The sequence below is a fragment of the Cervus elaphus genome, chromosome 14 (assembly GCF_910594005.1).
Source record: "Cervus elaphus chromosome 14, mCerEla1.1, whole genome shotgun sequence".
Taxonomy (NCBI): Eukaryota; Metazoa; Chordata; class Mammalia; order Artiodactyla; family Cervidae; genus Cervus; species Cervus elaphus.
In genome coordinates this window covers 49,016,061-49,042,055 of record NC_057828.1, presented here as the reverse complement: position 1 = coordinate 49,042,055, position 25,995 = coordinate 49,016,061, and the positions used below count along the sequence as shown (strand labels likewise).

The window sequence follows — 25,995 nt, the reverse complement described above, 5'->3', positions numbered from 1 at the left end:
ACCACCTCTGGTGAGAGAAGCCAAGATCCCAGGATCCCTGCCACATGGCAGAGGTGAGCTCCAGTCTGAAAGCCCAAGAGGCCCCCTGTCCCCTGCCTCTCGTCCCCGCTCAGTCTGATGCCATTCTGTTCACGGGCTTCCTCCCTGGCCAAAGCCTCTGATGTCCAGAAAGGGGGCCTGGATGACGGGAATCTGTAAAGCAGGCCCCTACCCTGTTTTGAGACACCAGAAAATTGCGGTGAACAAAACCAGCACTGCTGAAAACACTATCGACTAAGTGTGAATTTCAAGAGAAGCAGAGAGTGCAGCCAGCCATTTCCTCCCTTGGGTCCTGAGCAGGGAGGCTCCACTCCCATCTCAGGCCAGGAGAGCAGGACTGGGTCACTGTGGTGGGAGTGGGAGTGGGGGAGGCAGATGGTGGGCTGCTAGCCCATGTGGGAAGTCAGGGTCAGAGGACCCCTTTCTGTGCCACTGCCTGAGACCAGCATCCAAGGTCTCTGCCGCTGGAGCTGCCCCGAACAGAGCTCAGGCCACAGATCAGGACATGGGGCACAAGCCAGCTGACTGCTCCCCCGCCCCAGGCTCTGCCTCAGCTGCACCATTCACTATGCGGCGGCTAGGCCTGCTGCAGTCATCAGAATGTTCTAGATGGGGAACTGAGCGCTTGGCCTGTGTGGGGGAGAAGCCTGGAGCCCCATGAAGATCTCTGAGCACAGCACTCCGCAGGCAGCCATGGCTGAGGACGGGGTGTTGGAGGAAGGGCAAGGACCTAGGCAGCTCCCTCCTCCAGAGCCGGCAGGGCCTCTCCTCTGGGCGGGACACTGGGTGGGCTGGGATGAGGAGCGGGGCAGCCAGGGCACCAAGGGGCTGCCTGCCTCATGAGCATCTCGGTTATAAAAAGCAGTGACTAAATGGGAGCCACACTCCCCTGCAGCGCCCAGTGGGGGCAGGAAAAAGGGTTTCCATGGTTACCACTCTGAGGAAGAGACTATTCAGATCAAACCCGAGTCAAAGGTTCACCCAGTGAGCACCAGCCCACAGCCTGGCTTGCAGGGGTCCCCGGGGTGCAGAGCAAGGGCCCGGCCAGCACGCTCCAAGTGCCCTCTGGTGGGGGGCACTGGGGGTACATTAGCAGGGCTGGAGGGTTGCTGGTGCCCTCCCAGCCCACTGCCAGCCCTCTGCCCAGACCAGCTGGCTGCCAGCCCCTACCCCAGGAACGCAGAGGGAGGGGGACCACACACCGGGCTCATTGCCTAAACTACGCCCGTGCCCCGGCTTCCCATCTGCAGAGCGAGGAGGCAGACGTCACCGCCCACAGGAGGAGGCGGGAATGCAGGGAGGTCATCACAGACAGTGTCAGGATGAGCCAGAAGCCACAGCCGCTGTGCCTGCCCCAAGGACACCGTTGCTGCATACAGACGTTACCTGTGAGGATGTTCTCGGACATCACATGCACCTGCACCTCAACCGAGTGCTTGGAGGTGTAGGTGATCTCTGCGCTGACATGCGCCACCTCGCCAATGCACATGGGCGACAGAAAGTCCGTGCGCTCCACCCGGGCCAGCGCAGCCACGCAGCGCTCCTGCAAAGACCAGAGGCGGGTCAGTCATCCCGAGGCCCCACCCTGGACATCGTCCCCTAGAACGACCTTTGGTTTTCTTCCTCATGGGTACAGTAAAGCAAGTCATGGGACTTGCCTGGCAGTCCAGGGGTTAGGACTCCACGCTTCCGCCGCAGGGGGCATGGGTTCAATCCCCTGGTCAGGGAACTAAAACCTCCCATGCTGCGTGGCATGATCAAAGAAACAAAAATTTTTTTAAATAAAGAATAAAGTAGAGCAAGTTACTGTCAGCACACACTCTTAAATGCAAAACCAGGAGATGAAGCACTGCCTGGGGGGCAACAGGGCAAAGCTGTTGATACAGGTGATCCTGGGTGGTGGGGTTCTAAGCAACTTCTCTTTCCTGACTTTTCTAAAAAAGGATACTCGCATAATGGAAAGTGAAAAAAGGAATACATACTCATTATGGAAAACTTGGGAAGTACAGAAAAGTAGAAAAGTAGAGCAGGGAAAATTCACCCCTCCCATCGAGAGACAACCACGCCTTCTACTTTGGGATCTTTCTTTCCAGGCTTTTTGTCCCAGGAATACGGGTTTTACTGGTTCACTTGTCTGCCTGGCTCCTCGTTTTGCAGTTTGAGGCATACCGTTGACACTCACAGTCATGCATAATTGTCACTTATACTCACCTATAGTTGTCATATATAATCTCACCTAACTGTGTATATGCTAAATATCCACTTTCAAAATCTGCTTTTTTCACTCAACAGGAAGAAAAATAACCTGCCCATGTTATGACAAGCTCTTAGCAATCACATCTCTTTTTAAAAAATGTTCTTTATCCTTTAAATATACAACCCATTTTCATGATTCAAAAGGAACAAGGCTTATGTCCCCAGCCACGAGGGGAACCCCTGGGATCTCACGCTTCATGAAAATGAGGGACTCACTTCCTCCTTCCTTTTCTCAATACTTTCTATGGCTGCCATTTCACAATACTCCACTGGAGGATATCCACGCAAGGGTATTTTTTTAATGGCCAAACAGAATATTCTTCTGTTGTTAGATCTGGGTCAACCTCAATTGTTTCTTATTATGAATAACCCTGTGAGGAGCTTTCTTTTATTTAAATCATTTTCGGTCCTGGGGATGGTTTACTGGGGAGAAGCAAACAAACACCTCACCAAGTGTTCCCACAGTGCCTCTCAACAGGCAGAGTGCTTGCCTGGCCCCAGCACCTCTCCACACCAGCACTGAAAATCAGGTGTTTTTTGTTTTTTTTCCCTCACCATGCAGCATACAGTTTGTGGGATCTTAGTTCCTCAAGGCTCTTGGCAATGAAAGCAAGGAGTCTTGGGACTTGCCTGGTGGTCTTTCGGCTAAGACTCCAAGCTCCCAACACAGAGGGCCTGGGTTTGATCCCTGGTCAGGCAACTAGATTTCACATGTTGCAACTAAGAGTTCACATACCACAGATAAAGATCCTAAGCGCCACAACTAAGACCTGGTGCAGTCAAATATATACATATATACACATATACGTATATACAAAAGAAAGCGTGTTGGAAAGTTTTAACCACTGGATGCCAGAGGACTCCTGAAAATCAAGTTTTTTTAGGGTCAGTTTTTATTGAGGGAGCGTTGGTTTATAGGGCTTCCCACATGGTGAAGTGGTAAAGAATCCACCTGCCAATGCAGGAGAGGCAAGAAACATGGGTTCAATCCCTGGGTCAGGAAGATCCCCTGGAGGACATGGCAGTCAACTCCAGCACTCTTGCCTGGAGAATCCCATGGACAGAGGCACCTGGCAGGCTGCAGTCCATAGGGTCACAAAGAGTCAGACATGACAGCATGCACACACGCACTGATTTATAACATTGCATGAGTTTCACGTGTACCACGTTCTGTTTCTACTTCTGCACACCCTACAGCGAGCTCACCACCAAGAATACAGCTTCCATCCATCACTAAGCAGAGATCCCTTCACCTACCTTGCTCCTGGCCCCCTCTACTTCACCCCTTCCTCTCTCTAGTAACCAGTTCTCTGTCCTCTGTATCTACATGCTTGTGTTTGGTTTGTTCATGTATTTTTTGTTTCTTTCTTTTTTATATTCCACCTCTGAGTGAATCACAAGGTATCCGTCTTTCTCCATCTGACTTATTTCACTTAGCTAACACCCTCGTGGTCATCCATGTTGTTGCAAATGGCAAGAGTTCATCTTTCTTTATGTATAACATTCCACAGTGTACATGTATACACACCACAACTTCTTTCTTTTTTTTTCAGTTGAGTTGTGCAGCTTGCAGGATCTTAGTTGCCCGACTCCCTAGTCAAACCTGGGCCCTCGGCAGTGAAACTGCAGAGTCTTAACCACTGGACTACCACAGAATTCCCCACAATTTCTTTACCTATTATCCATCAGTGGACACTTAGGTTGTCTTAGGTCTCAGCTACTGCAAATAACGCTGCCATGAACAAGGGGATGCAGATACCACTTCTAATTAGTGTTTGCATTTCCTTTGGATAAATATTCAGAAGTGGAATAGCTGGATCATGTGTGTGTGTGTGCTAAGTCGCTTTAGTCATGACTGACTCTTTGCAACCCCATAGACTGTAGTCCACCAAGCTCCTCTGTCCATGGGATCTTCCAGGCAAGGATGCTGGAGTTGCCATTCCCTTCTCCAGAGGAGTTTCCCGACCCAGGAATCAAACCCACATCTCTTACGTATCCTGCATTGGCAGACGGGTTCTTTACCACTAGCACTACCTGGGAAGCCCATCAGTTTTAACCTCTATGCTCTTTTCCACAAGGGCAAGACCAGCTTACGTTCCTACCAACAGGATCCCTTTATCTCCACATCTTCACCAAGACTTTCTATCTGTTGTCTTTCTGATGACAGCCACTCAGGCAGGCGTGTTTCTGACATCTTGTGTTTCTGATCTGCATTTCCCTGACAACTACTGATGGTGAGGATCTCTTCACACGCCTGCTGGCCATCTGCACGTCTTCACTGGAAAAATGTCAATTCAGTTCCTCTGCCCATTTTTTAAATGGGTTGTTTATTTTTTGCTGTTGAGTTGTAATAGTTCTTCATATCGTGGAATAAGCTTCCTTTTCAATCTACATTAACCAAATGACACTAAAGATAGTCTTATGTTTGATCTTCACTGCCAATCACAGCACCCAGCACTTTCACGACTTTCTATCAGAATCAAGAAACCAGCCGGCTTTTTGAGGACACTGGGCGTGCTAGCACGGGTACCCCTGGGCTGGGTGGGCAGCTCCTGAGGGACTGTGGGTCCCGTGCCAGCTCTGGGCTTCACTTTGGCAGCTGGTCCTCACCACACCCTCCTGTGGGGGCTGGAGACATCAGGCTTGCAGGTGATAGTCAGTTCGAGCCCTGGTGTGTCTGCACCCTTCCCACTAGCCACCTGCCACCGCCTACGGCAGCAAAGTACAGCTCTCCCACCTGTGTGAGAACTCATCTGATACCTGGCGAACAAGCCAATTCCCCAGCCCGCCCCAAACCCACAGAACAAGCCTCTTGGGAGGGAAGCCAGGGACCTCCATGTCCACCCCTCCGCAGGAGAGCCTCAGACAGGCAGGAGTCTGTTCCTATAAAGGTCCTGGAGTCAGGTCCCAGAGCGGCGATGCAGCAGGGGCTGTGCAGGCAAGCACAGCATGTGGGTTCACCCTCTGATTCAAGGGGGGACCTGTCCCTTCCACACCCACCCCACCCCCCCTCACCCGCCCACAGTCACATCACCCCTGAGGCTGAAACAACCTGAGGCAATTGCTGGGCTTCCAGCCCTGAGTACATTTGTGGGGCTACAGCACCACTCGCTGGCACGAAGTGGGAAAGGCAAGTGCTAAGAGAGCCAGGCAAGAACGAGGGCACAGCCTCAGGGCCCCTTCTGGAATTCTCCAAGCTCTGCCTGCAAGAGGCTGCTATGAAGACCTACAAAATCTTCTAGAACTAACACCAAAAAAAACGATGTCCTTTTCATTATAGGGGACTGGAATGTAAAAGTAGGAAGTCAAGAGATACCCAGAGTAACAGGCAAGTCTGGCCTTGGAGTACAAAATGAAGCAGGGCAAAGGCTACAGAGTTTTGCCAAAGAACGCACTGGTCAGAGCAAACACCCTCTTCCAACAACACAAGAGACGACTCTACACTTGGACATCAACAGACGGTCAATACCAAAATCAGACTGATTATACTCTTTGCAGCTGAAGATGGAGACGCTCTATACAGTCAGCAAAAAAAAAAGACTGGGAGCTGACTGTGGCTCAGATCATGACCTCCTTATTGCAAAATTCGACTTAACTGAAAAAGTTGGGAAATCCACTAGACTATTCAGGATTGATCTAAATCAAATCCCTTACAATTATACAGTGGAAGTGACAAATAGATTAAAAGGATTAGATCTGATAGAGTACCTGAAGACCTATGGACAGAGGTTCATAAGAGCTCATACAGGAGGTGGCGACCAAAACCATCCCCAAGAAAAAGAAATGCAAAAAGGCAGAATGGTTGTCTGAGAAGGCCTTACAAATAGCTGAGAAAAGAAGAGAAGCAAAAGACAAATGAAAAAGGGAAAGATATATCCATGTGAATGCAGAGTTCCAAAGAATAGCAAGGAGAAATAAGAGAAGCCTTCTTACGTGAACAATGCAAAGAAAGAGAGGAAAACAACAGAATGGGAAAGACCAGAGGTCTCCTCAAGAAAATTAGAGATACCAAGGTAACATTTCACACAAGGATGGGCACAATAAAAGACAGAAACAGTGAGGACCTAACAGAAGCAGAAAAGATTAAGAAAAGGTGGCAGGAATACAAAGAACAGTACAAAAAAGGTCTTACGGACCCGGAAAACCATGAAGGTATGGTCACTCACCTAGAGTCAGATATCTTGGAGTATGGAGTCAAAATGCACCTTATGAAACATTACTACAAACAAAGTTAGGGGAGATGATCAAATTCCAGCTGAGCTATTTCAAATCCTAAAAGATGATGCTGTGAAAGTGCTGCACTCAATATGCCAGCAAATTTGGAAAACTCAGCACTGGCCACAGAACTGGAGAAGGTCAGTGTTCATCCCTATCCCAAAGGACAATGCCTAAAAATATCCAAACTACCACACAATTGCATTCATTTTATATGCTAGCAAGATAATGCTCAAAATCCTTCAAGCTAGGCTTCAACAGTGCGTGAACTGAGAATTCCAGGTGTATAAGCTGGATTTAGAAAAGGCAGAGGAACCAGAGATCAAATTGCCAACATCCATTGGATCACAAAAAAAGCAAGAGAGTGCCAGAAAAACATCTACTTCTGCTTCACTGACTACGCTAAAGCCTCTGACTGTGTAGATCACAACAAACTTGGGAAAATTCTTAAAGAGATGAGAATACCAGACCACCTCCTAAGAAACCCTGTATGCAGGTCAAGAAGCAACAGTTAGAACAGGACATGGAACAACGGACTGGTTCCAAACTGGGAAAGGAGTATGTCAAGGCAGTATATTGTCACCCGCTTATTTAACTTATATGCAGAGTACATCGTGCAAAATGCCATACTGGATGAAGCACAAGCTGCAATCAAGATTGCCGGAAGAAATATCAATAACCTCAGATATGCAGATGACACCACCTTAATGACAGAAAGCCAAAGAGGATCTAAAGAGCCTCTTGATAAAGGTGAAAAAGGAGAGTGAAAAAGCTGACTCAAAACTCAACATTCAAAAGATGAAGATCATGGCATCCGGTCCCATCACTTCATGGCAAACAGATGGGTAAAAAGTGGAAATAATGACAGACTTTATTTTCTTGGGCTCCAAAAACACTGCGGACAGTGACTCCAGCCATGAAATTAAAAGTCGCTTGCTCCTTGGAAGAAAAGCTATGACAAACCTAGACAGCATATTAAAAAGGAGAGATATCACTTTGCTGACAAAGGTCCATCTAGTCAAAGCTATGATTTTTCCAGTAGTCATATGTGAGAGTTGGACCATAAAGAAGGCTGTGTACCAAGGAACTGATGCTTTTGAACTGTGGTGCTGGAGAAGACTCTTGAGAATCCTTTGGACAGCAAGGAGATCAAACCAGTCAATTCTAAAGGAAATCAATCCTGAATATTCACTGGAAAGACTGATGTTGAAGCTGAAGCTCCAATACTCTGGCCACCTGATGCGAAGAGCCAAGTCACTGGAAAAGACCCTGATGCTGGAAAAGATTGATGGCAGGAGAAGGGGTGACAGAGGATGAGATGGTTGGATGGCATTATCAACTCAATGGACACAAGTTTGAGCAAGCTTTGGCAGATGGTGAAGGACAGGGAAGCCTGGTGTGGTGTGGTCCATGGGGTCGCAAAGAGTCAGACACAACTGAGCGACTGAACAGCACACAGCGTCCTGAGCCTCTACTCCCTCACTCCCAGTCCTGGGGCTTTTTCTTTTCTACGGCCAGCCTCTCCTGCCAGGCCTGGCTTGGACCCTCACCGTCTCTCTCAGGGGCTCGACACCCACCTCAGCCCCGGACCTTCAGGTCCAGGCCTGTCTTCCTCACGGCCACCAGGGGGCGCTCTCTGAATGTGACGGGTTAGCCCCAGATCTTCAAGGGCGCTGAATCAATCTAAACTCTCAGCAGGCAAGAGAGCCCCTCCCTCATAGCAGGGTCCTACGCAACCTCACCCCACTCCTCCCCACACTGAGGCCCCCAGGCCCACGTCCACCCCCCACACTTACCCCAGCCTGGTTCATTCTGCACGCATACACCCTTACAGTGCACCCTCACAGTGGTGCACACCCATGAACACAGTCCACACGAGTGTGGAATCAGAGGACAGGGACATGGCAGGTGGCTGGCCGAGGTCCACAGGATCCCGAGGGCGGGCTTCAGAGAGAATGTCAGGACCCCACGGGGCTGGGGGCCAGTCAGGACCTGACAAGCTGCATGCCCGGCAGCTGCCCTGAAGCCCTAAAGCTGCAAGTCTGGCTCTGTCTGGGCGGCAGGCGGAGAACAGGCACCATGGCAGGAGCTGGTGCAGGCCTGCGGGCCCTGCAGCCCAGGAGCCACCAAGGGAAGAGCCCCAGACTTGCCAGTGGACCCAGGGTGGGTCGAGCAGGGGACAGATCTGGGTGCAGGCAATGTGACACCCAGGATTAACTGCTGCCCACACAGGCTCTGAGGTGCTGGGGCCTCTCAGACTCAGGAAGCCACAACTTTCCCCACACACAGGGAGTGGGCTGAAAAGGTGTCTCTCAGCTTAGTTTCTGGGGGTTCCCAGCCTCTCTTCAATGAGCCCCAAACCAAGTGCCAATCCAAGGGGTCCCTGGTCCAGGGCCAGGGCTTCTGGAAGCCCTCAAGGCCCAGGGAAGAGGGAGGGGCAGGGCCCAGGCCCAGGCTCCACCCAGACTCCTGCCCCAAACCCACAGAGTACAACAGGGCTGGAGGGGACTGTCTGGATCTCCCAGAGACCTGGCCAGGCTGGCGGAGGGTCCCCAGACGCCTACCCCATTCTGGCTGTTGCAGTGCCGGGTGCTGATGATGGCTCCTGCTTCCTCGATCATCTTCAGGACGGTCCCTCCATGCACATTGCCAGCCACGTTGGCATCATCCGGCCGCATGATCCTGGGGGGAGAAGAGGCAGGATGAGCCTCCGGCAGGATATCACTCATGAACAGCAGTGACCCCAGGAAGAAGGCCCTCCAAAGGCCTGATGGCTCCCAGAGAAGGAAAAGGACTCCCCACGTGTCTGCTCACTGTGGGGTGCTGATCTGACCTGACGGCCAGACAAGGGGCTGCAGGGTCGTGCTTCCACCAGCAGGGGAGGGCAGAGGGGGTTTTCCCGCCCTGGGGCCCAGGCACCCAGCCGGCCAGTGGGAGAGGGCCCGGCCCTGGCGGGAAGGGGTGGCAAGGACCTTCCGCAGAGGCTGTGACCGTGACATCGAGGCAGCCCCCGCGGCGCGCCCAGCATGCCTGCCCCTCCTGGCTCCCAGGACCCACAATGACCCGCAGAGCTGAATGAACAAGGACACAAGCTATGACCCCTTGGAGAAAGGACACATTCCCAGGACCACCATCTCCGTCAGGAGTCCCAGAGGAGCTGGCCTCATGTGGTCATGGATATTCTGAGAACTGGAAACATCACAGCATCCAGATCTTCACCAACAAGACAAAACCTGATTGCTGCCTGCCCCCAGGGCTCCAAGAGAGCGCCCAAGGGGTGGGTTTCCTGGAGTTGAGAGCTGGGAACTCCCCAAGGTCAGGAGGGACTGAAATCACCCCATTTCCCCAAGAGGAAAAGCCATGTCTTTGCAGAGGGTAGCAGCAGGGAAGCCCTGTGAAGTCCCTGGAGTCCCAGAAAGCCAGCCTGGTGCAACCCCACAGAGCTTGGCCCTCTCCCAGACACCTGTCTGTCTGACTGATGAACTCTGTCTCCACTAGCCTCAGGCCTGGAGGCAGGTACCAGGCACTGAGCGAGTGTGCAGTTTCCAGGTGCCCGGCATCATCTGGGTTCACCCACCCTGCTCCAGTCTGCTGGCCAGCGTGACCCTAGAGACTGGACCCCCGACTCTGGGCCATGAACTCCAATGCCCTCCCGGTCTGGCTCCTTCCAGACGTGGAGGCTAAGCCAGGCAGCCTCAGAGATGGTTCCCGACTCCCAGGCTTACTGGCTGGGTGACCTGAGCAAGCTGCCAAAACCCAGCCACCTCCACATTCTCATCCAAAAAGGGGAACAACAGCACCACCGCACTTGAGTGTGGGAAAGACTGAATCACAAGATGGCACAGATAAGGAGCCTAGCACACAGTCAGCGACACAAACACTCACCAGCACTTCCTCCTGCTTCTCTAAGCGCCAGCCAGAAACCGCAGGAGGGCTGGAGCCTCCAGCATACAGTCACCGATGCCACTTTCTGGGGAGACCGAAGGCTGTCTGGACCTGTCGCCCACCCCCACAGTCACCCTTTCAGCCTGGGGGGCATTCAGGACCCCTACTTCTCACCTGCATCACTGGCTCAAGGGCAGCAGCCACGGTCGCCCAGGCAGTGGCCAGGGGAACCCCCAGAGCACAGGAAAGGAGCCTCATTTGGCTTCTCAAATGCTCATTTTAAAAGATTTTTTAATCAACTCAAAATAGATTAAAAACTTGAACATAAGACTCAAAGCCAGAAAACTCCTAGGAGAAGACGTAGGCCGTAGCGATGTTTTTTTCAATTTGACATCAAAAACAAAGGCTAAAGAAGGAAAAAAATACACAAGTGAGACTACATCAAACTAAAAGATTCCTGCACAGCAAAGGAAGTCATCAGTAAAATGAAAACATGTGAGAAAGTATCTGCAAATCATATATCCGATAAAGCATTAATATCCAAAATACACAAAGAACTCATAAAATTCAAGAGCAAAATAAACAATCCAATTAAAAAATGGGCAGAGGAATGGAATGGACATTTTCCCAAACAAGACATACTGATGGCCAACAGGCCCATGAAAAGATACTCAACATTATTAACCACCTGCTGCCAAGTCACTCAGTTGTGTCCAACTCTGTGCGACCCCATGGACTGTAGCCCACTAGGCTCCTCTGTCCATGGGATTCTTCAGGCAAGAATACTGGAGAGGGCTGCCACACCCTTCTCCAGGGGATCTTGTCGACCCATGGATCAAACCCGTGTCTCTTTACCAGCTGAGCTACCAGGAAAGCCGCCAGTGCAGGGGAGGTGAGTTGGATCCTTGGCCTGGGAAGATTCCACATGCCATCAGGGCAACTAAGCCCCTGTGCCACACAACTACTGAAGCTTGAGAGCCCTAGAACCTGTGCTCCACGACAAGAGAAGTCACCGCAGTGAGAAGCCCGTGCACCGCAACTAGAGAGCCTGCCACAGACCTCCAAAGGACTGAAGACCCAGTGCAGCCAAAAATAAAAATAATTTTTTTTTTAAAAAACAAGTCAGTGTTGGGATTTCCCTGGTGGTCCAGTAGCTTAGACTCCTGAGTTCCCAGTGCAGGGGGCCTGAGTTCTATCCCACAGGCCACAACTAAAATATTCCACATGTTGTAACTAAGGCCTGGTGAATAAATAAATACTAAAAAAAAAAAAAAAAAAGAACAAAACAAGGTCAGTGTTTGCCAGAGGTTGGGGTGGGGGTGGGATAAGAAGACAGAGCAGAAGATTTTTAGGGCAGTGAAAATACTCTGTATGATTCTGGAATGGTGGACACATCACTACCCATTTGTCCATAGCATGTACAACTCCTAGAGTGAACCTCAACGTAAACTGTGGACTGTGGTGTGATACTGAGGTGTCACTGTGGGTTCATCGACTGCGACAGATGTACCTCTCTGTTGGGGGGTGCTGATAAAGGCCGAGGCTGTGCATATGGGGCAGAGGGTATGTGGGGAACCTCTGCACTTTCCTCTCCGTTTTGCTGTGAAACTACAGCTGCTTTGAGGACTTCCCTGGTGTCCAGGGGTGTGGACTGCTTCCACTGTGAGGAACTAGGATCCAGCAAAAATAAAAACTGCTCAAAAAGTAACCTCTAATAAAAAAAGTTGTAAAAAATATTTTTAATGTTTTGAGTTTTAAAAATTCTCGCTTACCATTAAGCTCTCTCTCTTTTTTTCGTTTAAGAGGTAGCCGATTCAAATAACAAAACGACCATATCAAACTCTTCCCTTTGCATTTGTTTTCAACTTAGTAAAGACCGGATGGTCCACCTCTACCCATAGGCCCAAGGGCCAGGCGGGAATCCAGACAGGGGAGGACTGAAAGGATTCTTCACCACGCTGCCTTCCCCAGAGGAACCAGGGGTTGCGTCTGGGGAGCCCGACTTATCTCTGCCTGTTTGTAAAGTGGAGCTGTGCACGCCGGGCTGGCGCAGGGCCAGGGAGAGCAAACAGTGGGCCCCAAGGCCAAGGAGGAAGTGCTCACATCCGGGAGGGCCGAGGAGGGAGGGGCTGGGGAGGACAAGGGACAGAGCCTGGAGCCACCCTGTGACACTGGGGGTCCGGATGGACCCCACAGCACCAAATCCCACTAACTCCGGAGGGGCCCCTGGGCACTGAGCTACAGGCCCACCCCCACCCCCTCGTCCTGGTCACCCCGGGTCCTGCCCAAGGACTGTCCTAGTGCTCCCAGGCCGGCTGGCACCCGCACGGTACAGACGCAAGCCTTCCCCAGGGACCTGATTCTGCCTCTGCTCTGCAGGTCTTCAAACAAGGCCAGAGCCCAGGTCCGGCAGCCCCTCCCTGGGGCCCCAGATCAGATGCCTCCCCCAGGGCGTCACAAAGATTCCATCCCAGCCTCCACCCCAATGCCGCCGGGGCTGTGATCCTGCACCCGCCTGCCCTCTCTCCATTCCCTCCTTCCTCCAAAGAGCTCTGGAGCTGCTGGGCAGGGTCTTCCTCAACTCACTTCCCCCTGAACCCCGACAATGCGTGTCACCTCCAGGCAGGCAGGAGTGCGAGCGGCCAGGGCAGCCAGGGAAACGTGGGGCCCCTCGGTGGAGCTCCTGCTTTCCCATTTTTAGTAAAGACACGGATATGGAAAGTATTTCACTTTCCTCTTCTCTATTAAAAAAGAAGCAAAGACAGCCCAGCGGAGCACACACAATGCTACAGGGCACTGCCCACTGGTCTCTGGTCAGGAAGGTGAAGGGGTGGTACTGGTGCTCACAGCTGACCAGCTGCGGCCATGCAGGGGTTTGAGTTGAAGATACCAAAGCTCTGGGTTTTCTAGAGAAGCCAGCAATCCAGAGTTTAATGTGAAATCTCCTGGAATTTGACTGGCAGCACCGACTGAAAAGGCCTCCACGCAGGCCAGCTCAGGACGGCAGAGCAGGTGGTGGGTGTGAGCCCATCCTGAGGGGGACTCTGTGGGCCCCATTCTCTTTTCCACCTCTCTCTGCCCCTCTGCCCATGCCAACCTGCAACTCCCTCACTCCTTGAACCCCAGAAGCTCCAGGGAAAAGTGGACGTTGGCCCAGGGAGCCTTTCCTGTGCCCCCATCCCCACGTCCTCTCAGCTGGCCAGTGGCAGGGACGCTGCCTCCAGTGACCAGGCCTACGCACCCCAAGATCCTCGCCACCATCTTCCTCTCTCCCTGCCCTCCCAGCAGTGGCATCTGGATGTCACTCTGTCACCCTGTCACTCACCACCCCTCCCCCTCCATTCCAGCCACTCCTGCCCCAAACCACAGGATGAGCTGGCCAGGGCTTGGCCCACGGCTGACCAAAGCAGACACCGCCTCCCCGCTGCTAACCTCTGAAGCAGACACTAAGCTGATGACAAGAGCAGGAAGGAAGCCGCACAAACCTGAGTCACAATCACTTTCGGATGGTGCAGACACCCACCTGGGCGCCGGGAGGACTTCAGAAGCAGTGACACCTGGGTCAAGTCCTGGAGAGGGTGTAGGTGAGCCATGGACAGAGGGTGGGGCACAAGGGATGCTCCAAGGAGAGCTGGGATCTCCGAAGAAGACCCCAGAGACGGGAGAGCTCGGCAGATACAGAAACAGACAGTGGTCCCCCCAACAGACAGTGGGGGCTGCGGATGGAGGGGCTTCTCTGCCTACGTCTTGCCTCCCAACCCAAGCCCACCATTCACCTCGCTGCCCCAAAAGTCACTTCTCTTAAGCAGGAGTTCACGGCCTCGCCAGACCCTCCGGGGCCCCTTCTACGGGAGAAATATTCAACTCCCAGGACTTCCCTGGCGGTCCAGTGGTTGAGACTCCGCACGTCCACTGCAGGGGGCATGGGTTCGATCCCTGGTCAGGGAACTAAGATCCCGCATGGCACGTGGGGCAACCAGAAAAAAAAAAAAAAAAGATTCAACTCCCTAGCGAGGCCTCTGAAGCCCTCAGGGATATGGAACTTCCCTCACCTATCTCCCACTGCCTCTCGGGGCTCTAGGCTGCACCTGCCCAGGCCAGTGCTGCTGGCTGGGCCCACCTGGACCTTCCCTCCACCTCGCCTGCACCAGTGTGTCCCAGCAACATGCCACCTCTGCCCCGTGAAGAAAGGCAACTCGTGGACGAATGGGGAGCCTAAGTAGACACAAAATTCCGGAGAGCAACCCAGCTTTATCGTCATCCACCCAAACTCCATATACATGGGCTGCTCTAAGCCAGACATCCCACCGAAAGGAACTGAGCCTACAGATGTTTCCACACATGACCAAACCAAGCGTGTTCAAGGTTACTCACTGAAAAGCTGTTTTACGTGCAAAAGCTGGCTGTGTCCTAAATCCGCCAATGAGGGGCTCATTAGATTAAGTTACACCCACATGACACAGAGTGCACAGCCTCAAGCAAGAGGGAGGCAGGGTCTCAGAGAAGCCCTGTTAGATGAGAAAAGGCTCAAAATGATGGGAGACGGGTGACCATACCTGCAGGCCCGGTGGAGACCACCGTTGGGGGCAGGCCCGGGAAACCAGAAGCTTCCAGTGCCCCTGAGAGGGGAACCAGCCTCTGTGCCTTCTAAATTTAAAACCATGTGAAAGGACTTCAGTGATGGTCCAGTGGTTAAAACTCTGCTCCCAATGCAGGGAGTGTGGGTCAATCCTAGGTCGGGGAGCAAAGATCCCACCAGCCCCACGAAACCATGTCAACCATGTCAAATATTAATAAATCCAGTCTTTAAAATTTATTCAAAGCACAGCTGAAACAAAGGTGCTCAGCAAAGCCTTCTCTGAACTCACCGCAGCAAGGCTACCATCTCTGCTGGTTCCTGTGGGCGGGAGAGAGGCAGGGGAACAGAGTGGGAGAGGCCATTCCAGGAGCGGACTGCAGGCAAGAGACGATGGGGAGGCCGGAGGAGCCACCCTGCTCCCCATACATCTGTGTGTCCTGAGGGCAGGCCCTGTCCCTCTGCTCCTCCTGGTCCCCCAAGGCCGGGCCGGGCCACACCCCACCCGGAGCCTCTGGACGGGGTTGAACTGTGTCCCCTGACACAATTCAGATCAGCTAAAGCCCTGACCCCAGAACCTGTGACCGTGATCTGATTTGGAACCAAGGTGTTTGCAAATGTGGTCAAGTTAAGATGAGGTTGTTATCAGGGCCGTGTTCCCATGACTGGTGTCCTTAGAAGAAGATGGAAATCTGGACACACCAGGGGAAAAGGCCACGTGACACGGAGGCAGAAACCGGAGTGACGCTTCGACAAGACAAGACACGACACATGGGCCCTGCCTGCAGCCCGGATGCTCGACAAGGAAAGAAAGGCCCTACCCCGAGAGCTTTCAAAGGAGCATGGCCCTGCCAACCCCTGGTATGGGACTTGTGGCCTCCAGATGTGAAAACGTACGCATTTCTGTGTTTTAAGCCACCCAGGTGTGGTCATGTGTTACAGTGACACCAAGAAACCCAGACAACATGTGGCCTGAGGCCCCTGCCCGGGTGGCCTGAGCACCACCCCCAAAAGGCAGCAGTGAGCGGCCGGACTGAGCCCCCACGGCCTACAGCCAGCTTAGGTCCTGCTCCCCAGTCCAGCCAGCCCAGGCCAGGCCCCCCAGCAGCCTTGGTGGCAGCTCCACTGATGACTGCCCCCTGCCCACCCTGCCCACAGCCCCCCAGCATGAGGCCAACATCTTCGACTCTGATAGGAAAATCTCAGTGCTAAAATTGAACACTTCCACATGAGCTCCATGGGAACTGGGGGAGGTGGGGCAAGGGGGCTGTTTCCTTTACCCAACGGTGAAAGCAGAACTGTCTGAAGGAGAAGGTGGCAGGGCCAAGTCCAGCCAATTTCCAGGACACATGAAGTCCTCATGGTGTTTCCGCCAGCACCCAAACATGGGCAGAACCACTGGGTTTGCTGGGTCCAGGCGGGTTCCCACAGGGCAGCCAGCTCTAACCACGCCTCACGGATTGTGCCAGAAGCTCCCTGGACCTGTCCCTGCTGAATGAGGCTCAAACCAGAGAGGCAACGGCAAGTCAGGACAGGGACTGTTGGGCAGAGCGCCACTCCTGCCTTGGAGCTGCAGGTGGCAGTTGAGAAGGTGCCCGTGGCGGGAGCATCCATAAAGCAGGATCTGAACAGGAGTCCGAAGGCGGGCCAGGGAGGAGACTGACAGGGTAGGGTCTGCCACTGCTGGTGAGAAAGGAGCTCCAGGCTCATCTGGGGGCACCCACATGCCAGGAGGACCACATGGGCTGAGGGCACGTGGGCTGGTTCACACCCGGCAGTCTCCATCATGGGGCCCTGAAGGCCAGAGTCAGGCACATATGAACACCCCATCTTCCTATGTGTGGGGGACTCTGCCCAACAGAAGGCTGTATGGTACTGCTTGTTCTCTCCAATTTGCTGCCTAAGAAGGTTCCAGCAAAGCTCCTTCAACCCCCAAAGACCCCAGAGGAGGCAAGGGGGGAGAAACAGCTGGGCCGCCAAAGAGGCCCTGGGACCCTCCTAGGCCCCAAAGCTGGACACAAGAATGAACCAGTGCAGGTGACCCACCCAGCCCCACTGATCCCAAAAACCCAGAGCACCCTGAACGGAGCAGACAGGAAGCTGAGCAGCGCCTGGCCCAACCGCAGAAATCTGCTAGCAGGAGAAAGGAAAGCACCAGGCGGGCAACTTGGGCGCTGGAGCCAGGTGGGTGAGTGCCAGGCCTCGCTGCCAACTTCCCAGGGCACCCATGATATGACCCCGCCAGGAGCCCACGTGGATATCCAGAGGCCAGAGTCCCCGTCCCGGCTTCAGTTAACCACCTAACCTTCAAGGTCAGCAAGACCTGGGCCAGGCCTGGGTGCCCCCGGCTGCATGAAGCCAGCCAGTCTGTTGCACACAGGGGCCGAGTCCCCCTACCACCTGACCCCATCTGCCACAGGGGTCCCCACACGGGGGGAGATCCCACAACTGGTGGTTGGTACCTGCTTAGCTGGGAAGCCATGTGGGCTGGGACATCCCAGGTCCAGAGAGAGGCAAGGGGCCAGCTGCAGCCGACTCACCCGCCCTCTCCGACTGCAAGGACGGTCCCGACCCCTTGGCCTGGCGGGAAGCACCCTGGCTTCCTGGGCTGCCCAATCGAACCAGGAAGGGGACACTTCACCAGCCCGAGAAGCCTACCGAAAGCCAGTTGTCATAGAAACCTCATCTTGTATATAACAACAGTAGAGAAGGATATCTAGCCCTCCTGCTCCTGTTGCCCTGAGATCTAGAAGGCACAGGTGCCCTCCCCAGTCAGCACCGGGGACTAAGGCCAAGCCCCAGGCCTGGACCCAAAGCTTCCTGACACTCAGACAGAAGTGGTGGAGGGGGTGTCATGAGCCAGGGTAAATGAGACAGAGGGAGAGGTCCCATCAGATGCAGAGGAGCTGGCATCTGAAACCTGGCCCCCAAGCTCACCCTGAGTGGTAGGGGCTGTTGAACCTGGCAGAGAGGCAGATGGCTGTTCAGCCCCCTCCTGGCTGACCCCCTGCCCCCACCACACAGACCCTCCTCCCCACTGCTGAGGTGCACTAGCTTCTCCTGTCTCCCCCAGCTGGGTCTGGGGAAAGAGGACCAGCTGGCAGAGAGGCCCTGGTGCTGAGGCGAGGCAGCAGCCAGGGGAGAGGAGGCTGGACGTGTCCTGAGTGTCACCCAGACACAATGTCATCCCTGCAGAGCCACAGTCACCCAGGCACCATGATGGGCGGCATGAATGAATGAACCCACCCACTCAAGGGCGTCCTTCATAAAAACTGTCATCCTGGCTCGGCTCCCAGGCACCTGTCCAGCTAGCCTGCGCAGACTCTGTTATTAAGAGGTCAGGTCAGGACATGGCCCTGATGGGGCCTGGCAAAGGCAGCCTGCCACTCGGGCCCATAGAGACTCCCTGTCAGAGGCAAAGTGCCCTCGCCTCCTTCCCGGGGGCCTTCCTAATATACAGGTGGATTCTCACTAAAGGCACTAGTGGTCCCACCTTTATGCAAAAGAGAGAAAGAGCATTCCAGACTGATTAAGAACATCCCAGCCTGACCAGCACCACAGCCCCCGGTTCCACAGGGAGGAAGGCTCCCAGCCTGGGAGGAAGTGGCAAGGCTACCCTCAGCTGGGCCTACCTCAGGATGCCCAGAGCCTGGAGCTGGGCAGGCAGGTGAGGGGCCCGCCCACCACACCCACAATGTCCACCTGGAGGGGAATCAGGGCTGAGTCTAGGACGAAACCTCTCCCACGAGCCTCCCCACCCACACAGCCTGACAGGTCCCGGCCAGGACGACAGACCTTCCCCAGCAAGATTTGCCCACAGCCCCTGGAACAGGTTCTATCCGGCAGGGCTGGGCCAACCTGCTTACCGCAGGGTCCCACGCCGGGTATGCATGTCAGACGCTGAACTGGCCCCTGGGGGATGCAGAGTGGACAGACGCCATCCCCACCCCACCCGCCCAGGGCCCTGGTCCCCTCGGATCAGCGGGGACCCCCTCCTCCGGCCCTCCCCGCTTCCCCTCCCCTGGACCACAGGCGGCTCGGGACATGAGCCACCTCAGAGGTTCTGGGCGCCCCACACGCTCGGTCTGGTCTAGTCCCTCTCTCAACCTCAGGTTAGAAAGAAGGCCCCAAGGCCCCGGATGCCCACTCTGGCCCATCCTCCAGAGCCACATGCCGAGGCCTGCCAGTCCCACCCACCCTGGCGCTCAGGCCAGGGTCCCCCAGACACCCCACCCCGGCTGCCCCACAGTTTCCCCATGGCTCCCAACTCACATCCTGGCCTTCTCTCTGAGTCGGGCCTGGTTGGTGCGCCTCCGGAAGGCTGAGAGGGGCACAGCTCGCCAGACCAAGAGCATGGCGTCCACAGCCTCCACGGTCCCTCCCAAAGACCAGATGGGCTTAGAGAGGGCTCCCTGGCCTGGAGCAGTGCCCTTTGGACTCGGCCGGTCCCACATAGGGGCATTGCTGCCTCCCTAAGCAACCGTGGCTTCCCTCTCCACATGGCAGGCTGGGCACCCCCCTCCCCAGATAAGGGGCGGTGCCCAGAAGCCCATCCAAACACTCCAAATACTGCAGGTTCCCTGACCTTTTTTGTTCAAATTTTTGTTTTTTTATTTTTAAGTTTTTTGGTTGTGTCACCAGATTTGCAGAATCTTCCTTCCCCAACCAGGGATTGAACCTAGACCCTCAGCAGTGAAAGTGCTGTGTCCTAACCACTGGGCAGCCAAGGAACTCCCTCCTTGACTTCTGAAAATCCTGTAAAATCGTAAGAAATTGGAGTAGAAAGAGATGTTGGAAGTTAGCCGGTTCAAGCCCCAGCTTCTACCCAGGAGGAAGGCAGGAAGGGTGGCAGGCCCCGAACAGTCAGAACCAGAAGACACCAGGGGTACCGATCCGGGAAGGAAGGCCGGGTTGGGGGAGGCAGCCTGCGCGGCTCTGTGAAGGTCAACAACTGCCCTCCCCAACTCCCCTATACACCAACCAGGTGATGCAGGGAACTTGACGATTATGACCCCACACCAACAAGAGAAGCAGGCACCATTTGCCCCACCAGGTTGTAAGTTCATTACAAGACTGGCTTAAAGATGCAACAGTCCTCAATGGAGCAAACGGAGAATCCTGATATCAACCTGTACCTGAAGAGCTTTCTGAATGATACATCTACCAATGGCATGGTAAGGATTCACATGGCATGTGATGTGAGCACAGGACCATGAGACATGGGAAGTGGACTGAGATCCACAACTGAGACAAGGCTATCTAGAGAAGTGCTTTTAGACAAACCACAGATTAAGACTGAAACGAAGCATCGCTGGAGGCAAGACATGTTTCACATTTGGAGAATGAGCCACTAAATGATACGCAGCATCAACTACTTAAAACCTAGAGAGAGATACAAGCTAAACCCAGTGGAACTTAGATTTTTTTTCTTTTTAAATTAGAGAAAAACAGAATTCAGGGAGGGGAGAAAATCTGTAAGAAATGATGCAAAATTAACTGTCTAAACCCAGCCCCCCGCAGCTCAGTCCTGTCAGGGAGGCTGGACCAGGCCTCCACCACCACTGGACTCCAGCCATGAGCAGACCTTTCCACAAAGAGAACCATCTGATGCCAGTTTAGCTATATGAGTAAACAATTTTGAAGCTGAACAACCATAAGGTGCTATTTCCTTTCTATTAAATTAACCAACAACCATTTTAAATGGCAAAACCAGATGTCTGGGAAAGGTTCATTGAAACATTATTCATAATAGCCAAAAGGTGGAAACCCAGGTATCCATCATCGGATAAATAACATATGGTCCATCAACACAATGGACCATTATTTGACCATAAAAAGGAATGCAGTACTGATACACATTGATAAAAGGAATGTTCACGTGTTGGGGTCTGGGGAAGTCATTCTGGCTTATACATGAGTTACCCTGCATTCTATGCTGACTAGAAAAGCCTGTTTGTGGTCTAGCAGACAAACACTGTGCGCCTGCTCTAATTACTAAAGGAAAGGGTGCGCTGACCGGAAGTAAAGAGAGTTCATGTTCAAAATAAAGCATGGGGACTTCCCTGGTGGTCCCTGGCTAAGACTCTGAGCTCTCAATTCCAGGGGTCTGGGTTTGATCCCTGGTTGGGGAAATAGATGGCACATGCTGCAACAAATAGTTCCAATGCCGCGGCTGAAGATGGAAGATCCTGCTGGCTGCAGCTGAGACCCAGAGAAGCCAGATAAATAAAGAAAAATAAGGATTAAACACCTCCTCCCTGGGACGCCAATGCTCATTACTCCTTCAACAGTTAGACTCCCTTCCCAGGTGCCAAGGCCACACTGATGGCCTGGGTACGTGGGGATCTGGTTTTCTGAAACCAGAGGGAAGGTCTCCTTGACTTGATGTTCTCTGTTCTGACAAGACAGAAAACTGTGCTGAAAACCCTGCTTCTCCGCAGCAGATTCTCAGAGCAATCTGAGAGGCTGGCTTCTGGGCTACAGTCCTCAGTTTGGCTCAAATCAAACTCTTTCCTATTCCTGTTATACACTGTTTATTAGTTACTTTCCTCAACAACACCAAAACATGGATGAACTCTGAAACGTTATGCTAAGCGAAAGAAGCCAGTCATGCAAAAGACCATTTAGTATATGAGTCCACTGATATAGAATACCCAGAACAGGCAAATCCTAGAGACACGCAGACAGTAGACCGGCAGTTTCCAGGGACTGGGGAAGGGAGGTAGGGAATGAAAACACCCAGGAGGCTGTGTCTGGGGTGCAGTTTGTGGGGAAATAACCACTATGTCCTTCAGCTCTCAAGGTCATCTGGAAGCTGAAGAAGGTGGAGAAGACAGCATGCTTCCGCCCACCTGCCTCACACCTGCCCAGGGAGTAGGGGCTACACCGAGTCACCAAGGAGAAAGGCAGGAAGTGAGAGACAAGGTCCTGGAGCTCAGAGAATCAACTGGCCCAACTGATGGTAGGCACCCAGGAGAGAAGGTGAGCAGAGAGCTGAATGGCTTTTCCTAGAACTGGAGGCCAGTTTCCTTCCACGGCTTCCCTGGTGGTTCAGATGGTAGAATCTGCCTGCAGTGTGAGAGACCCGGGTTCGATCCCTCAGTCGGGAAGATCCCCTGGAGAAGGGAGTGGCAACCCACTCCAGTATTCTTACCTGAAAAACTCCATGAACAGAGGAACCTGGAAGGCTACAGTCCACGGGGTCGCACTGAGTCAGAAAAGAAGGAGTGACTAACACTTTCACTTTCCTCCCATGGAAGCCCACCTCCAAAGGCAGAGAAAGCTGGGAGGGGCAGAGATACACTCTGGGGACATAAAGAACTCCCAACGGTGAGAAAACCAAAGCTGCAATTTTTTTAAATGGGCAAAAGACCTGAGCAGACACTTGGCTAAACAAGATACGGAGGTGACAAACACAAACATGAAATTATGCTCGACACTGTTAGACATTAGGAAACTGCAGATTAACACCACCGTGAGATCCTCTCACACCGCAGCATGGCTAAAACAGAAAAGCCCGACTGTACCAAGTACTCGTAAGGCTGTGGAGAAACCGGGACTCCCAGGGGCTGCTGGAAACAAGCAGGAAACAAACACGAAATGCACAACCACCTGGGGACACAGTCCAGCAGTTTCTTAAACAGTTACACCTAGACCTACCATCCCATCCAGTGTTGCCCCCTGAGTATGTCCCCTCAGAGGCCTGCACACCACTGCTCATGGCAGCGTTTCCTGTAACAGCCCACAGCTGGACACGATTCAAATGCCCATCCACAGATGAACGGATGACAGACCGAGGTCCATCCACCCATGCAAGGGAATGCTACTTGGCAAAAAAAGGAACGAATGCTGGTCCTTACAGCAACACAGGGGAATCTCAAAATGATCACACCAAGCAAAAGAGGAGAGGGTGGACAGAAAAGAGCTCTGACTGCATGGCTCCACTCCTACAACACTCTCAATTCAGTTCAGTTGCTCAGTCGTGTGCAACTCTCTGCGACCACATGGGCTGCAGCACGCCAGGCTTCCCTGGCCATCACCAACTTCCAGAGCTTGCTCAAATTCATGTCCATCAAGTCGGTGATGCCATTCAGCCATCTCATCCTCTGTCGTCCCCTTCTCCTCCTGCCCTCAATCTTTCCCAGCATCAGGGTCTTTTCCAATGAGTCAGTTCTTCCCATTAGGTGGCCAAAGTACTGGAGCTTCAGCTTCAGCATCAGTCCTTCCAATGACTATTCAGGACTGATTTCCTTTAGGATGGACTGGTTTGATCTCCTTGCAGTCCAAGGGACTCTCAAGAGTCTTCTCTAACACCACCGTTCAAAAACATCAGTTCTTCAGCACTCAGCTTTCTTTATGGTCCAACTCTCACATCGATACATGACAACTGGAAAAACCACAGCTTTGACTAGACAGACATTTGTTGGAAAAGTAATGTCTCTGCTTTTTAATATGTTGTGTAGGCTTGTCATACCTTTTCTTCCAAGGAGCAAGTGTCTCTTAATTTCATGGCTGCAGTCACCATCTGCAGTGATTTTGAAGCCCCAAAAAACAAAGTCTGTCATTGTTTCCATTGTTTCACCATCTATTTGCCATGAAGTAATGAGACCAGAAGCCATGATCTTTGTTTTCTGAATGCTGAGTTTTAAGCCAGCTTTTTCACTCTCCTCTTTCACTCTCCTCTTTAACATTCTAGAAGATGCAAACTAGTCTACAGGGATAGTGGGTCAGTGGGTGCCTAGGAAGGAGGGTGGGATTATCAGGAGATGAGAAGAAACTCTTAAAATGATGGCTGTGCTCATGATCTTGATGATGGTGATGATTTTTCAAGTGTTTACATATGTCCAAATGGATCAAGTCACTCACTTTAAATGTGTACAGTAACATAAATTATGTCAATAATGAAATAAATAAATACCCCAACCACCCACCCCAACAGCTGCTGTGTGAAGAATCATGTGCTGGTAGCAAACACCTAGGGGTTCTACTCAGTCACTGAATCTACGAGAGTTTACTGGCATTCAGTCCATTTCCAAGAGCGTCTCAGCCACCAGCTTCAGGACCACAAGTAGGAAGGAGGCGGCCAGGTTGCCCTGGAGCTCCAGGTATGGCCTCACTAAGAGCCCTACCAGGCCAGCATGCCAGGCTCCACCAGGCACCAATCACAGCCCTCTCAGCCCATGGGATCCACAGTGAAGCCCCCAGGAGCAGCCCAGCAGGCCCTGAGGACTTCCCCAGAGTCAGGCAGAACACGGCCAGTGGTCCACACGGTGACACCCAGTCTCATTGTGTAAGGGGCTCCCAGACATCCTTGAGAATTGAGGAGGGTGCCCTCCAAAGACACTGTCCTGGAGGTCTGGGGGATGCAGAAGCTGGAGCAGATCGTGAAGGGGCTGAGGACAGAATAAGGGCAACCCTCTCAGCCTCTAGAACCCCAGCCCTGCCCAATATCCTGGGCATCGAACAGCCCATCCTGCCAGACATCACCCGCAGACCACGTCAGCAGACGGCTCCCCCAGAAAGCCAGTGTGGAAATGCCAAGGGCAAGCTGGCCCAGGAGACGCGGTCAGGGTTCAAGCTGCGGCTCGGCCACACCAGCCACGTGCCCCTAAGTCAGCCACTGTCCCTCTGGGCTGTTTTCTCACCTGTAACCTGGAGGGTCCATGGAGATCTGAGAGTTCCCTGAAGCTGTGACACCCTCCAAGGACTTCCGGGACCTAAGAGAAGCCAGGGACACTGAGCTCCGGGGCTGGCCAGAGGACACAATCAACAGAGGCGCTGCTAGCAGAGGAGTGACGAGCACTGACAAGGAGAAAATATTTATAAACCACGTGTCTGATAAAGGACATGTATCCAATAACCAACAATCCAGCATGAAAACGAGCAGACGATCTGGAGGGACGCCTCATAAATGAAGACACACAGATGGCAAATAAGCACGTGAGAAAGATGCCTGTGTCACAGGTCACCAGGGAATCGCAAACTCAAACGACAACAAGCTACCACTCACACTCACCCTACCAGCCAAGATCCCGATGTGACAACGCCAGACACTGGCGAGGACGCAGAGCGGCAGGAGCTCCCACTAAACCCTGAGGGGACACAACGTGGCATGGGCACGGTAGAAGACTGTAGAGACTTCCTACAAAACTAGGAATTCAATTCACTCTCTTCCATATAAACTATCTAAAAACAAAAGTAAAATGAAGGCTAAGCACCAAAGAACTGATACTTTCAAACTGTGGTGCTGGAGAACACTCTTGAGAGTCCCTTGTACAGCAAGGAGATCAAACCAGTCAATCCTAAAGGAAATCAACTCCGAATATCATTGGAAGAACTGATGCTGAAGCTGAAGCTCCAATATTTTGGCCACCTGATGCAAAGAGCTGACTCATTAGACAAGACCCTGATGCTTCAAAAGATTGAAAGTAGGAGGAGAAGTGAGTGACAGAGAATGAAATGGTTGGATGGCATTATCGACTCAATGAACATGAATATGAGCAAACTTCGGGAGATGGTGAAGGACAAGGAAGCCTAGTGTGCTACAGTCCATAGGGTGGCAAAGAGTCTATTATGACTGAGCAACTGACTAACAACAAAAAAAAACTTAGTAGGTATATGGGAACAATTACAAACAAAATCAAGTCCACTAAATTATCACCACTATGGCTGAGATAAGACTATTCCCACTAGGATTTCCCTGGCAGACCAGCAATTAGGACTTGGGCGGCTCAAATGGTAAAAATTCTGCCTGCAATGCAGGAGACCCAGGGTCTCCTGGGTCAGGAAGATCCCCTGGAGAAGGGAATGGCAACCCACTCCAGTATTCTTGCCTGGAGAATTCCATGGACAGAGGAGCCTGGCGGGCTACAGTCCATGGTGGCCTAAACACAAAGAGTTGGACACAACTGACTGACTAACACACTCACTTTTTCATTCTCACTGCCAAGGCCGAAGGTTCAATCCCTGGTCAGGGAACTAAGATCCCACAAGTTGAGAGGTTAGACTGTTCCTACTACTTCTCA

At 52.7% G+C, this 25,995-nt stretch overlaps 1 protein-coding gene across 5 annotated transcripts in view; it reads right to left on the bottom strand.

Moving 5' to 3' along the window:
* ACOT7 (acyl-CoA thioesterase 7) overlaps positions 1-25,995 on the bottom strand; it is a 97,987-nt gene that overhangs the window by 48,489 nt on the left and 23,503 nt on the right. For 3 of the 5 annotated variants that reach the window (XM_043923615.1, XM_043923609.1, XM_043923612.1), the window contains exons 2-3: positions 9,075-9,192; positions 1,426-1,582 (exon numbers count right to left, since the gene is read on the bottom strand). In XM_043923615.1, the coding sequence (XP_043779550.1) occupies positions 1,426-1,582; positions 9,075-9,192 (275 nt within the window). Of the gene's footprint in view, positions 1-1,425; positions 1,583-9,074; positions 9,193-14,951; positions 15,094-19,243; positions 19,342-25,995 lie in introns of those variants that run through there. The other 2 variants (XM_043923613.1, XM_043923614.1) reach the window with 2 other exon arrangements.